This window comes from Cynoglossus semilaevis, chromosome W (assembly GCF_000523025.1).
Source record: "Cynoglossus semilaevis isolate Cse_v1.0 chromosome W, Cse_v1.0, whole genome shotgun sequence".
Lineage (NCBI taxonomy): Eukaryota > Metazoa > Chordata > Actinopteri > Pleuronectiformes > Cynoglossidae > Cynoglossus > Cynoglossus semilaevis.
Genome location: NC_024327.1, coordinates 11,661,359 through 11,677,522, shown reverse-complemented (window position 1 = coordinate 11,677,522; position 16,164 = coordinate 11,661,359). Strand labels below are relative to the sequence as shown.

The window sequence follows — 16,164 nt, the reverse complement described above, 5'->3', positions numbered from 1 at the left end:
GCCTTCTTCGAGAGCAAGAGTAAGAGCCGACCAGACCAGAAGTGGTACGTGAACACCGCATGGCTGTAAAGGGTTAAGCTACTGACCATTGATGTGTATGTGAAAAAACTGTATTTAAGCTCTGAGCACTGAGGAGTTCCTCAGTGCAATTCTGAATGTAACCCTTTGTTCTGCACTCATTGCTGCAAGTAAAACTTTTAAAACTTTGAGATCTCGTATTTGATTCTTTATTTGATCAGATCTTTATTTGATCTTTATTCGAAATTCTTTGTGTGTTGGGAAACTGGGGTATGAACTAACAGCATTTTAACTAACAGTCCTATCCAATGGAGGAAGTTTCCTGACATTAGAAATATACCTGTTGTTTTAATAAAACCTTTCTTTTTCAAAAGGAATGTTCAGAATTGCATTTCTGTTTTGTGTCAGTGTGAATTTGCAGTGGTCAGAACTCTGATATCAGAAGGAGCACACACGACAAGTCTTTAACTGCTCCCTATGGAGGAAAGACACGAGAGAGCAGTGTAAATAGAAGTTCACTACAGTCCAACACCACATGGATTCAAACATGCATTCATCCGTTTCCCACACAAAAGACAGAAAAAGACGAGAAATAAAGTCTTGTGCACCTTGGACAACAAAATAACTACAAATCAAACGTTCCATTTCCTGTATGTGTGTTGTCATTACATGGTCACACTGTAACATTTGTGCTATATCAAACGCGGTGTCATAGCACAGTGACCACATCGTAACGTGGGATGTACCTGTGTGAGAAGGCCAGCGCATTCTGCGAGGGCTCTGGACGGGCATCGGAGTTGGGAGTGCTGTCACAGATTTCATCTGTTCCATTGATGTTTTCCATGGGTGGAGTCACTGGTGTCAAAGGTGACGATAGCTCCCCTGCTGGAGACTCCTGCAGATGACACAAAGGTCTCCAGATAATTCTGTCCATTTCCTACAGCTAAAGCACATGTGGATTGGGTCAACTGGATGACATATTACTTTATGGAGTCTTTTCTATGTAACATAATCAATTTCTTTATTCCCATATCAGTTATAGAGAACTATAATTATATTTTATTTACTGATTAACCTTTGATCACAAGTCAAAGCGGACCAGATCAAGCCCCCAAGCCACATCGTTGTCAGCATTAATCAAAATTGACTATAGGTTTTTTTTTGTGAGCATGGGTCAATTGTTTATGATGATTATAAAACAGTTAGAAAAAACACTTGATGGTTACATAAATGAATCAATGGAGTGGGGGTGAGTAATGTTATGTTTATATTCCAATATTCAGTACATTTTTGACATTTCTTTTTCGTATTGAATTTAAACCAGCAAAAATTGATTGAGTGTGACAGAGATGGAAAACTTTAATTCACATTTTGTTCACGTTTCAATTATTTCTAGTGTGTGTGTATGTGTGTGAATGTGTGTGTGTGTGTGTTCAAGATGTGGTGAGCTCTAATTTTCTTGGTGTGAAAATGAATGCATACATCATCTCGGCGAGTGGTTCCACATGCCTATAGGCCATTAAACAGCTTACTCTAACGCTGGAGAATTGCAAAATTACAGATTAATGCTTATGTTTATATTCCATACAAGCCTATAATTATAGGAGAGACAAATCGTTTAGCTTCTGCATGTACATAAAACAAAGCTGTTAAGACCTGAAGTATGAGCACAATATAGCAACACAATGTCACAGCCTGTACATCTCTAACCCTTGTAAGATCCTTCAAAGAAACAAAATGTCTTTGTGTCTGTGTGTGTGTGTGCGTGTGTGCCAACTTTTCCTCATATTCATTAATACTCATATTCTGGGACAAGATGAAAATCATTGCAAGGACAAACAGTGTGTACAAAAATGCAAAGGGAAAAACCGCACAAGGGCTAATGGACAGGCAGGAATTGAGTGATAAGTGGAAGACTCGATGCTACATTTTCACTCCTCATTCATTAATATATCATTTAATATCTGTTCCTGACACTTTCTCAGTGGGGTCAAGAATACTGGGACCAACACTCAGTACTTACACTAGCTCTGGGTTTATTAGTAAAACTCTGCTCGTATGTTGTATCTCCTGTTGGGGATTAATTAGGAGATTAGAAAGAAACCTGACAAGCATGTTGATAGGACGTCAACTTGTGCCGACAGCTTTAATTTTGATGGATGTTATAAGCCAAAATGCTTTTCAGATGTGTTAATAGTCAAGACTTCTATCATACAGGAGCAGCATGACCAATTCAACGTCTCCCGTTCCTCCATCCTGACACTGGCCACTGTACATGTGGCCTTTAACCCCTGGTGAGAGCCAAGCTGTCAACGTCCCTTCATTAAAAACATGCTCATGAGGGGAACACAAGGGACTGTAACATTTCAGCCTATGTGGTTCTCTGCATCAATAGTGGGGGTAATAGAGCAGGTTACAGCAGGGTGTTAGCCTCCATAAGAAACAGGCGAGGACATGGAGCCTGTTAGCAGTCTTTAAATTAAAGGAGAGAAATCTCATATAAACAGAAAAACACAGAATTGTTGACATTTTTGCAGATGTATTAAAAGAACTGAAATATCACATGGTCATAAGTATTCAGACCCTTTGCTGTGACACTCATATTTAACTCGCACGCTGTCCATTTCTTCTGATCATCCTTGAGATGGTTCTACACCTTCATTGGAGTCCAGCTGGGTTTGATTATACTGATTGGACTTGATTGGGAAAACCACACATCTGTCTATATTAGACCTTACCGCTCACAGTGCATTTCAGAGCAAATGAGAATCATGAGGTCAATGAAGAGATAAGAGACAGAATTGTGGCAAGGCACAGATCTGGCCATAGTTACAAAAAAAAATTCTGCTGCACTTAAGGTTCCTAAGAGCACAGTGGCCTCCATAATCCTTAAATGGAAGACGTTTGGGATGAGCAGAACCCTTCCTAGAGCTGGTCGTTTGGCCAAACTGAGCAATCGGGTGAGAAGAGCCTTGGTGAGAGAGGTAATACAGTGTTTGCTTTGTGATATACAGATGTTAATAGAGACTCCAAACCACATAGAATTGTAAATCCAGATGTCTTTGTGATGCTTAGAGGTTCAGCTCCTTGGGGTGCCCCACCTCCCACGTCAAGAAGACCAGGTCCTTTTGTCATTTAACTTGATCATGTCTAGACCTTCTGGCCCAACCCAAATACGGGACCTTGCAGAGTGTCTCAGGTGTAGGACGCACAATGGGGGGTCGGTGCCAAATGTCCTGCAACAGACAAACCGGTTTGAACCCACATCCTAGTTCAGCACTGACCCCAACAAAGAAATCCATTGGGTATAATTGTACAGGATTCCCCATGCTCTGGGTCCTTCTTCACTCAAGCTACTTGGATGACGATTGACCTTTTCCTTGCAACAAAAATAAAACACCTTGTCGGCCGGCATAAGTTTAGGAGGAGCAGAAATTTCCACAACAGATGCAGTCGGGAGATGGGAGAAAGTTGTAGAAAGTCCACCATCACTGCAGCCCTCCACCAGTCTGGGCTTTATGGCAGAGTGGTCCGACGGAAGCCTCTCCTCAGTGCAAGACACATGAAAGCTTACACGGAGTTTGCTAAAAACACCTGAAGGACTCCAAGATGGTGATCGCCAAGATTCTCTGGTGAGACCAAGATAGAACTTTTTGGCCTTAATTCTAAGTGGTATGTGTGGAGAAAACCAGGCACGGCTCATCACCTGTCCAATACAGTCCCAACAGTGAAGCATGGTGGAAGCAGCATCATGCTGTGGGGGTGTTTTTCAGCTGCAGGGACAGGACAACTGGTTGCAATCTAAGGAAAGATGAATGCGGCCAAATACAGGGATATCCTGGACAAAAACCTTCTCCAGAGTGCTTAGGACCTCAGACTGGGCCAACTTCCAACAAGACAATGAGCCTAAGCACACAGCTAAAATAACAACTCCGTGGCTGTTCTTGAGTGGCCCAGCCAGAGCCCTGACTTAAACCCAATTGAGTATGTCTGGAGAGATCTGAAAATGGCTGTCCACCAACATTCGCCATCCAACCTGACAGAACTGGAGAGGATCTGCAAAGAGGAATGGCAGAGGATCCCCAAATCCAGGTGTGAAAAACTTGTTGCATCATTCCCAAGAAGACTCATGTCTGTACTAGCTCAAAAGGGTGCTTCTACTAAATACTGAGCAAAGGGTCTGAACACTTATGACCATGTGATATTTCAGTTTTTCTTTTTTAATACATCTGCCAAAATGTCAACAATTCTGAAAAGAATGATTAACAGTATCCTACTTAGGTGAAATGTGTGTGAGTACTGATACTGTATCTATGCCCTGAAGGCAGCAGAACTACAGTAGATGTTCATGCATTGTGTGTGTGAAGTCATGTTCTATAAAAAAGTGAGATGGTTCTTCTGTTCAGTGAGGTGGGGTGTTTGAGAACCTATTATTTAGCTTTATTTACATTATTATCAAAGAATCCAGAGTAAACTGGTGCATGTTTTTGAAGTACACTTCCTCTAACAGCCATTTAAACCCTGGTTGAAAGTGGATTTGAACTAAAGACCTACTGTGTGGAACTCCAAATGAGGTACTTGCATCACATGGTTAATTTAAATGTGCCTGTCAATACATATTGACCCAGTCTGGCCAACAGCCCGGTGCCACTTTCTTTCCCATTCCCTTTGCAAGTGAGTTATGTCCACCTGATCTGCCAGAGGGGCCTTGAGCCTGTTCTGTTTTGTTCTGTTCTGTTCTGGCAGTAGATGTTTAAAAATGTTTGGTTTGAAAACCTTTATTCTTGTTATTTTTATATATGTTATGATTTGTGTGTAAAAACTGTCCATAATGTTGTGTAGTGACAAACATTTACAGCAACGTCTGAACCCGAGTTTGTCAAAGGAAAACATGAGCCAGTCTTTCAGACCAGCACTGACTTGGAGCTGACATTTGACCTGGTCCCAGTGACCAATGAGCATGTGGCCTGAAATAACTGATCATTAACATCTCAAGCGGCTGCAAAAAGTGAGGTGGACAAACGCTGGGCATGACATCACAGAATAATATTTATATCTACAACAATATATTTTATGTAAAGCAAACGTTCTGTCCTGTGAGGTTTCTTCTTGTGACTTCTACTAGAAAATCTTCAAGGATCTTCACAAACAAACTCTGAAAAAAACAGCTATTAAAGCTAGGGATGCTTTGGGCTAGTGTCAGTTCAGAAACATATCACAAATTGGCATAAGTTTTCTTGTTTTCTTTCTCAACTTTTTCTTTGGCTTAACCAAAGAAATTGGGATTAAAATGTTATAAATTCAAGCCACGGGCACTGGCAATAGAAGCATTAAAATTGACTTTATTTTGGTCAGACCATTAGAGTAAATAGTGACAATTGGGATTTTATCAACTGTGTGCTAGATGGAAATGGAGATATAGAGAAAATAGGTTTCAAGAATAATGAGCCAACATATAAAAGAAAAAGGAATAAAGCAGTGAATGTACCTGAGAGGGAGACGTTGCCATCTCCATCTTCTCTTGACTTTTCTCTTTAGCGAGCCGTGCTGCTTCTTTATACTCTGCAAACTTCTCTGCAAACTGTACAAAAACAAGAACAGCCATCAGATTATTATTCATACTGTAATCTCTTTCATACACACACACATTCACATAAGCATTGTAACAAACAATAACCTATAGTTGAACTGTTGGCTCCTACCCATCATACTTCAGGAGAAACCTGATCTAAGTAGGTCATAGTAAGAAACATTTTTATGGCAGATTCACACACACCTTACACACAAACACACACACCAGTGATACATTTTGTGTGAATAAAGATTTCAATAATAAATGTGTTTTATGAGGTCTACATCACACTTGGAACAAACACCAACGTGTTTTCGTCATTGACTCTGAAGCTGTTGGTGGCTGAAGTTGATCTCAGGTTATTTTGGTTGTGAGCAGCTCCAGCCAGTTGGAGGTAAGGTGAGCTCAGCTGTGGGGCTTGGGGCAAATATATACACACACGTTTGACATCCCTGTAAAGTGGTGGTGTTTCATCCGTAACGCTGCTCTCACAGTTTTACATGCAGTAATGCACAGGTTTTAATGGTGAGGAAATTTAATTACCTACTCTGCTGCTGGAGCCTATGCTGTATCTGACTGTATTTTGTTGAAAGAACTCTATATTATTCCACTTCACTGGTGGGGTTAAATTATTTAAAATTAAATAAAGATATAAATTAATATTAACATTCTCTCTTTTAAAGAATGTTGCTTCCATATTATGTAGACACAGGTTTTGGTTTTATACTTCACCTTTTTAATATAAAATTACATTTTTTGTTACTCTGTACTACACAGTTTGATTTATTTAATCTTTTACTTCATCTTTATTCACCTAGAAAGTCCTAAAGTCACCTGGTCAAGACCCTAAAAGAAGAACAGAATTACCCTAACCCTAACTCTAACCCAAAAACGTCAATTTACGATGACCTAGTTATGGAAACCAGAGATATAAAATGGAGAAAAAGGAAAATCAGTGAGAATCAGTCTGAACGTTTGCAGACATTCATCTACCATCCAGTTGGATAAGATGTATTGTTTCTTTATAATATGTATACTATTTCAGGAATGGATTCTGGTTCATTGTACATTAGACAGTACTACACCAATGACAGTGGTAGTTTTTGAGCCGTACCTTGGCTAGATGATGTTCAGTGGAGAATCCCAGGCCGTAGACAGTGTTGGCTCGACTGTCGGCCCACTGGCCAAACTTTTGCGAAGTCTTTGTGAAGGTCATGTTGGGACTGATGGTGCTGTTGATTATTGCCTTACAAACAGAACCAGTCAATTTTTTTGTGTTTAATGACATTCAACAAAGTGTGTGTGTGATAGTCAGATGTATACTCCTGCCTCTAAAACAAGAACAAGGATTTTCATATATGAAATATTCCTGACAATTATATGCTAACCCTGTAAAGCCCAAACCATTAAATAATTGACAGAAAATTCCAATTCTTTGAACTTGGACCCTTTATTGGTCTCTCAAACAAACTAAAAAAAAAATTAATATAATTTTTCATGTCCATCCATCCATTGTCATCCGCTTATCCGTTACCAGGTCGCAGGGGCAGCAGTCACCACCCAAATCACATTGCACCGTAACCAACCCCCCTAAACCTTCCTGCGGGTGGTGAGTCCACTGGAAGGTACCAACCACTCTAACCGGGATTTGAACTTGCCCAGGAGGTGAAACCTCCACACCAATGACAGAGACACATTTGTATCATATTTGATACATTGGGTCACAATGCTCAAAGATTCTTTTTTCCTGAACAAACAAAAACATAATAAAACACAAACAAATCTAACAAATTCCAAAAATAATTCCAAATATAAAAAGTCCTACCATAATGCAGTAATCTTAACCTTTTCAAACTTCGCAAAGTTCTTCTTAAAAAACCACCTGTGTCCAAATCCTGAGTCAAGGCAATCTTGTAGTGTCACTGGAAGGCCCGCTAATAGAGTGAATAACTATCCCCTGTTGAATTATCTGTGCACTACATGTATGTGATTGTATACATCTGGTTTTTCAGGGAAAAAAATATCACACTGCTCATGTGGAGGGCTGTAAAACCCATGTATCAAATATGATACGTTTGGCGTTATAGGGCTAAAGAACCCTTAAAAATAGAACATACTGTGTGGGTTTACATGCATATGTGAATGACAGGTCATGCCCAAAAGCAAACGGACAAAGTAGGTTTTTTGAAGACATTTCACCTCATCCAAGAGGCTTGCCTTCGATGTAACTATTTTTGGATTAAGTGACCTGGATGACTGAGAACTTACACAGACATTGTTATCTGTAACTGTTCTCAGGAGTGAGTGAGTGAATGAATTTTATAGCCATCATTTTAGTAGGAAGTTCATGTGTGTTAACAGTGTTAAGAGTGGGTTATGACTCCACAACCCACAAAACACACAAAGGTCAGGTTTTGCGGGCCACAGAGGTTTTACAGCACCATATTTACCTAATCATATCTATTATTGTGATACATAGTCATTATTTATCAATATATTCACATCTGTTGAAATCTCTCAATTTGATATTCAAATAAAAACAATACAGATTAGATGTCGCTATGTCATCTAGATAATGAGTATAACTGTGAGCGGAACATGCGACCAATTCTCTTTATTTTCCCTAAATAAATCCTAGAATAAAATGGTAAATCTTTCAGTTAAATCGATGGTTATTGTGTTATATTTCAATGTATTTCAGTGTAGTATATTTCAGTGTTCAGTAGTTTAAAAAACATATCACTGTGTGTTGCAATGCACAATGATTTATGTTGTACTCATAATTTATCTGACAGTACCTTTAAGCTTTCATTTGGGAGCAGCAGGGCTGGTACTGCTCTGATTTAGTGTTAGTGTTAGTAAGATAATAATAGCGATAAGTGCTAGCTGATGCTAAAGTAGCTAATGCGCTAAGCAGACACTACTGCAGTAATTGTTTGAATTACCGCCCTTTGTTGGCGAAACTGCAGAACACATAAAAGACATTACATGTTATGGTTGGGCAGAACTTCAGAGATTTCAACTTTCCCTGGTGGACAGGTAACAACATGCTGTGCAGTGGCATCCTAATTTAAACCTTTCTGTGCATTTTAAAATAAAAATAAATCAATACAAAGTCTGCAGTAAAGAAGGAAAGGACAAATATGTTGACCAATGACAACCTGAACCAGCATCTCACCTTGGTGCCATCCAGGCTGATGATACGGTAGACGTTGCGTGTGCTGTCGTAGAAGTAGGAAACAGTGACGGCATGCTTGCTGGTGGGCAACCAGTTCTTCTTAGTGTTGGGGTCAATCTGGAAGACATGGGCCCGTGTGCTGTAGATGGGCTGCTCCCTGAAGGGGACACAAAAAAAGTGATGAACATCTTTCTGCCACAACACCAACGTGTCACTAAAGCCACCAGCATCCAGTCTGCTGTTGTCAGAACGCCCTGGAAACCGGATTTCCAAATCGCCAGGTAGAGGACTCTTTAAAGTTTTAGTGGAACTTCTCATAGTCCTGTGCAGAGACAATTTTTACTGTAATACACACAGAGGTGTGCAGTTATTCCACAGGAAGTCTTTTCTGCCTTACTGTCTTTGTTCAGCAGACTCCTCTCACTTTATCTGTCTCTGTGCTCTGATATGGGAATGCCTGCAGCTCTGAGTGAGGGTCACACACGGGAGCACAGGGGGAGAAGCAGTGGGTTTAAGGCTAAATATAGACAGTAGGCCATGGTTAACTACCACAGACAGCGGTTTCCACACACACACACACGCACACACACATACAAAGTGATGGAACATACAGTGGGTGGATTTAAGACTGTTTGGCTTAAACTGGAATATGATCAAGATTTTATGACAGATTAGAATCATATGAGTTAATGCCATGCTGACCTTCATGTGGCAGTCGAAGGCAAAGTATGTTGGAAAAATGTGTGTGTTCATGAACCCAGAGTATATGGTTCTCTCACTCTCTCCTGCAGGAGGTGCTTTGAACATAGGTTGAATTCCCTGACCTTTGAAGTGAATGCACTGTGACAACATTATATTCATATATAACAAGTGATGCATTTCATTTTAAATTAATAGTTATAGTATCCATCCATCCATTTTCATCAGCTTATCCGTTACCGGGTCGCGGGGGCAGCAGTTGCCACCAAAATCACATTGCACCGTACCAACCCCCCCAAACCTTCCTGCGGGTGGTGAGTCCACTGAAAGGTATTAACCGCCCTAACCGGGATTTGACCTTGGCCAGGAGGTGAACCCTGAGGTTCCACACCAATGACAGAGACATTGCCTCTGGGCCAAAGCGCCACTAGTTTTAGTATTGCTGGACAAATACAGTTGAGCCAAACAAGAGGTGACTTTAGGTTGTGTAGGGTCACAGCACCGACACTCAGGTAACAACAAAATTGACATTAAGGGTGTGTGTGTTTTCAACATTATTCCACACATCAATAGTGTTGTACAACTACTCTTTATCTATCCATACCATTCATATGTCCAAATGGAAATTTGGGGTATTTTAAAAGTTGTTTTTTTTTTTTGAGGGGGGGGGTGTATCTACAGTACACACACATACACACACGCACAGAAAGCACAGGGTGTAGAGGGAGATATTCTGGGCTGGCAGTACTAGCAGAGAAGGAGCTAGAGAAGTGCTTACACTGCACTGAGGGGGTGATTGGGGACATCAAAGCCTTGCTGTATAAATTAATATTAAAACTCCTCGTCTGTACCCCTCCTGTGTGTGATTAGCCAAGACTGGGAAAGAAGGGAAAAATAGGGAGATGGAAGTTTGCAGGACATATGGAAGGAATGAGAGGGGATGTGAGAAGTATAAAAAGTGAATCTAGAAAGATGAGGGTTGTTCTACAAAAAAAAAAACTGGTATGTGAATTTTCATAATCATCGACAGCAGAGTAAGTGGCAGAACTGTGAGTGATCGCAGCTCTCTGCCATCTCACACCATGGTTTGATCTGTGCAATAGTCGCTTGGCAAGTGGCTTTGGTTTTTACATTGCATAATTCGATGGATCTGTGGCAGGTTTCTAGCCTTGTGTTGCTTTATTGTGTATGGGCCAGTGTTTACTAAAAAAAAAAAAACCACAACAACTTTATAATCCTTTGATTTTTATATGTAAGACCAAAGGGGGGATATGTAGGTACTACAACAGTCCTTTCAAGGACTCAAACTCCCATAATTCCACTGCTTCCGGTAAATCCACATACGTCACGATCAGTAACCTCCGCAACCTTTAAATTGGGGGGTCAGCCCAATATCGTTCTCTCTGTTCAGGACTTTCGCTCCGTAGGACCTCGATGAAAAGAGAAAACCTGCTCGTCTCAGAAGACTAAGAACCAACGCGCTTTTGTAGACACCATTGCCCACGGTGATAAATGCACTAGTAGCGTCTTTTTCTTAACTGAGTTAACCGGTAATTAAGTTACACAAGTAACGTAGCGCTGCGACCAAAGCAGTTATTGAAAAGTTAGAAGCGACAGGATTCCTTCTAACGGTATTCGTGTGAACCGGCACATCGACAGTCAGAGACTTTTCCTCCTGAAACGGACTTTCGGAACCAAGAGGACTCTCTGGACACAGTGGAACCAGACGGACGTCCCCAGCTCTGGCAAAGACCCAAGAAGCACGGACTTTCCACTACCCTCTAAATACGAGCAGACGTTCACTACAGTAAGGCTGGCATTTGGGCATGTTAGTTAATCTGTAGTATTGTTAAGTGCTATTTAAACTTAGGGACAGTTTAGTGCGCACATTGAAGTGTTATTTAATTGTGTTGTCCGAAATCTGTGCTGCTTTAGGCTGTTGCATGGGCTATCATCTTTTTTAACCTCCTTACTCTGTGTTGTACTCTTGTACACCGTCAGTATTTCAGTGTTAACTTAACGTAACGTTATAAGTATTTGGATCAGGAAAACTCCGATCTTGAGTAGACCACGCGGTCCGCCTCCCTTCCCCCATATACTTTGATAACATCACAAGCACTGTTTCATTGTACCTGGGCGCATCTTGGTGCACGTACACAACCCCCTTTCACACCTCCGTGAGTGCATACATGCCTCACGTGTTTCCTGTTGCCGTCCCTTCTACTTTTCAGTTTTTCTTCCACTGCGCAGTCGCGTATGTGAATACGCCTCAAGGGCTCAGTCGCTTGCTTGGTAGCTAAGAGGCAACATCTCTCTCTTTCTCTCTCTTACACAACCACTCGTATACACACACACACACCTACACACACGCCTTGTTTTGTTATAATGATCAGTGTTTATGAGTTCAATCACCGTCATTAACTTGACAGTGTTGTATTAATAAATTTGATTATTTTTGTAAACTGTGTTTGTCTGTGTTGTTACTTTATTCATTGAAGCCACCCAATTTGCCAAGAACTCCAAAAATCCTTCAGATATTTAATTGTTATTAGATACTATTGATTATAGTATATTTGCAATAATTCAAGTAATACATTATTGCTATATTAGTAGAATAACATAATAATTAAAGATAACTTTAATGAGACTGATCATGTTATTAATTTGAGACTGGTTAATAACACCGAGTGCTCCCAAGCAGCACTCGACCCATTGCACCTACAGAGGCCAGTGCCAAGGAGTTGTGTTCCAAAATGACACCCACTACTTTATTGATAAAAAATAGGTATTTCTATTCCTACAAGTGAAATATTAAGGCAGTGCAATAATATAATAGAAAGGAAGGTTGGAGGGAACAACAAAAAAGAAGGCATAAGAAGGAACTTGTTAGGAGGAAATAAGGAGCGAGAAATGTTGAGTATGCAGTGTGTACTGCGTGACACAAGGGCAGGCAATGGAACGTGAATGTTAAAACAGGGAAGGAAAGCAGGGGGAGTGAGAGAGAGAGAGAGTGATGGAGTGAGAGAGGAGGAAGACATGAGAAGAAGAACATGGAGGAGGTGATGAATGTAGAAGAGGATGGAGCTTTGATAAATCCACCCATCTTCTAGTGGGAGAACATGGAGTCGGTGGGAAGTGCTAGAGGCAGGCCTTCAAAACGATTACACAAACCATGGCTGTGAAAGAGCTTTTAACGAAAAGGGAACAACATTATACTTATATGAACAAGTATAATGTTTGTTAGTTCCTCTGTAAGGACAGAAGGAATAATTAATATAATATAATATAAAGTCAGGAAATACAGTATTAACCTGAAGAGCTGATCATTTCCATCACTAAGTTTTACTGCAGATAGTGCCAATTTTGTAGAGTATGTTGCATTTATAAAAAAAAAGTACTATATACGGTAAAATACCAAGCATAAGGTCATTATTAGGAGATACACTGTGTGATGGACAGCTTGATTGCCTAATAGGAGCTTGGTGTCACAACATTAGTATAAAACTTCATGCCACTCCTGTATTTTATTAGGTATTACTCAGAGTGTCTCTGTACTTTTTTAAGGAAGGAAAGTGAACTACTTGTCATTGTGACACAGCACACCACTGCACACAACCAAATGTGACCTCTGCTTTTAACCCGTCACCAAAGTGAACAGTGGGCAGCTTTAAGTGCCCAGGGAGCAGTGAGCACCTCAGTGGTAACTTTGCAGCTGGTGGACCTGAAGCCTTCCGGACCCAAGTCCGCTCCCTAGCCACTAAGCCACCACTGCCCTCTGTCAAGGTGATCTGAACAAAAAATACTAAAAACAGCGACTAATAATATAAAAAAAAAAAAAGAAGTGCAATTTTCACGACACACGTGCGTGCACACACACAAAGGCACAAACACACTATCCCAATAAAGGCTGCACATTTTCTTCTTGGTGCGTCACTTTTAGCTATACAGCTTTTTCACTGCTTGCAAACACTGACAGTAAAAGAGAGACACAATGAATCATCTGCATCTCAGAAGATCTCACTTCCTCTCTCCATCTCCTTCTCTCCACCTTACTCCTCTTTCCCCTACTTTATATTAACCTTTCTTTATTTCCCGACTCCTTTCATAACTTAAACAGAAGAGAGAGCGTGATGTTGAGTAGACTTTATTTAAGGGAAGAGAAGTAATTAATATTACATCCCTGCTGCCCAGATCTACGGAGGAGCGTAGTTCACCTGAGATGTGCCAACAACCACACACTTCTACTCTTTCTCACACACCCACGCATAAATTACCGAGGACTAAACCCGGCAGAGAGTCCATCTGAACATTGATTGTATTTGCCCAAGGAAGTGAGAGTGCAGCAGATACAGCGTAGCTAGCCCTCTCCAGTTGGCTTGGTTTTTGAATCATGAGACTGGCAGCGACATATGACCCCTCCTGCCTGTGCGATACAGACAGGTAGACAACATATTTACGCTTATTATAAGTTTATTTTCATCCCATTTGCAGCTACTGACACTCCCGCTCTGACACACATGCTCCAATGATTCATCGATAGAGTATGCTGTAATTTCACTAATATATATATATATAGAGAGAGAGAGAGAGAGAGAGAGGAACGGCCAGGATCACACGAGAGAGTGACACTGAAATAATTTTTGGTTTAATTTAGGTGACCATGTCAAGGCTTCAAGATTGTAAATTAACAGCAGATTCATATGTATAGGCTGATAATCACTTGATTCAACATGATTCAACTTTGTCATAAAAAGTACTAAATTTACCTGAAACATTTACATACAATAGAAAGATTGGATAAAAACACAATGTTTTACCTGTGTATATACAGTCTGCAGTATGAAATGCTGCATACTCTACATTTGGATCAGCTCACATACCATAATAATGTGGGATAACTGAGTCACTGACTAAGTTGCATAACAGATAAGTTAGTCACCAGTGGAGCTGAGTCCATCTGAGTGGGAGCCTTCTGGATAATGTGTGGAGCCCACACTGGAGGAGGACAGAGTGGGCGCTTGGGAAGCCTCCAGTGCATTGTAAATACTTAATGCAGAGAGTTTTGGCTGATGCCTGGAAATCTCGCCATGCCTGTGCCATATTGTTAACCTCTTGCTGTGCAATTAATCACAATGAACTGCAGGAGACAGCTGTTAATGAACATCAGGCAGGGTGGGGGAAATGGACTGCTAAGCTCAGGGTTAGGGGACACGCAAATGAGCAGTGCTGTGTACGCGGCAGAGATCTCACCGATGGGTGTCTGACGTAGTTGAATATGTGTAAGGCATTGGTCACTTTGCTGCTATAGAGACAGCTTCCTGCTATTGGGGCCTGGTGACATCGGTCATTAACCTGTCTGTGAAGCTGAACACTTCTCCCCGTAACAGTACGCGGTACCCCCGTAACAGTACAAAAGGTCGGGGCAAGAATCTCAGTTTGAGTACATGAGAGAAGAGATGCTGATGGTACAAATGGCTTCTTTCTGAATAACATACAGTAACACTCTACAGTGTAGGTGGGGAGCAAAACAGAAAGACGGAGAGACCTAGAACAGCATCTACTTTAGCTCTCTCTTGTTTTTCTGTGGCAAAAAATAATTGTGTATTGGTGAGAGATAGACACTTGCGGGGTGAGTACATTCAAAACTGGGTAAAGTATAATTATAAACTATAGGTTTACCTTCAGTTTTTCTGTAAAGGTTGCCAGTCATTGAGGTCACTGTCATGATTACAAGTTTCAGAGAAGGTAGCTGGACTTTCTTGAGTTTCTTGACTTTCTTACATATGCACATTAATATCATACGATAATTAATACGAATTATATTCTGGTCTATTGGGTTCTATTCTATTCTGGGCTGCGTTTTTATGCATACACGTGTAGCTGAAGTTCATATGGTGAGGAGGCTGGAGGCAGTTGACATGAATACAGAGAGGGAATGAGAACAGATCCGAAGTCAGCTATTGGTTGGTAGAACAGTGGAATAATCGCACTTACCCCATTGTTGTGGTTGAAATGAACGATGGCACCTGACCACTGATCCTTATTTTCGTCTTTTCTGGCAGTCAAAAAACAAATGTGTGGGGATTCTTCTTCTCCTCTTGTCTGTGTTTATGAAGAAGGTCTTCTCTCTCTTTTTTTATCACCTTCACTGTGCGTCTTCAGGAATGTGATGACCGCTGCTGCTCCATTCCCACTCCGCTGTCACCGCATCAGTTCACACATACATGTAGCTCCGCACATGGCACAGCAATCACAGAGCCTCCGCCTCCTCTCCTGCTCTAGCGTTGGGCGTTCGGAAGTGATGGAGCAGCAGCAGATGTGTGAGAGATGCAGCTCAGAGTCAGATGGAGGTTTAAGGCTTGACCTGCTGCTGTGGGGTAAAATGACAGATCCTCGCTGGAAGGGTGAAGAAGACGCTGGAATGGGAAAGACAAGGCTCATTTAGGCTGAAGATAACGCACAGCATCACACTGTCCACCTCTCTCTCTCTCTTTCTCCCACTCTCTCGCACTCTCTGTGCATGTGTATCTCTCTCTCCCTCCCCCTCTTTCTTTCCACCCCACTGCTGTTATTTCACATTTATTCTTCACTATCACAACTGAATTTCTGACATAACGATTTTCTAACATAATCATGCAACATACTAAAAATGATCACGCTATGCTTATGCATAATAATATTTTCCCGTTTTAGATTT

General features: G+C 41.0%; 1 protein-coding gene across 2 annotated transcripts; it reads right to left on the bottom strand.

Moving 5' to 3' along the window:
* Nucleotides 1-42: 42 nt before the first annotated feature.
* On the bottom strand, nt 43-16,017 carry LOC103397200 (homer protein homolog 1-like). Of its 2 annotated transcripts, XM_008335421.3 has the most exons (6): nt 15,462-16,017; nt 8,769-8,925; nt 6,705-6,836; nt 5,507-5,599; nt 765-913; nt 43-493 (listed from the first exon to the last, which is right to left on the bottom strand). In XM_008335421.3, the coding sequence occupies exons 1-6, from the start codon at nt 15,464-15,466 to the stop codon at nt 457-459; spliced, it is 573 nt and encodes a 190-aa protein (XP_008333643.1). In that variant the 5' UTR covers nt 15,467-16,017; the 3' UTR covers nt 43-456. The 2 variants fall into 2 exon arrangements, with proteins under 2 accessions (XP_008333643.1, XP_024908711.1); XM_025052943.1 differs by lacking the exon at nt 15,462-16,017 and having other exon boundaries at nt 8,769-9,103.
* Between the last annotated feature and the right edge of the window lie 147 nt (nt 16,018-16,164).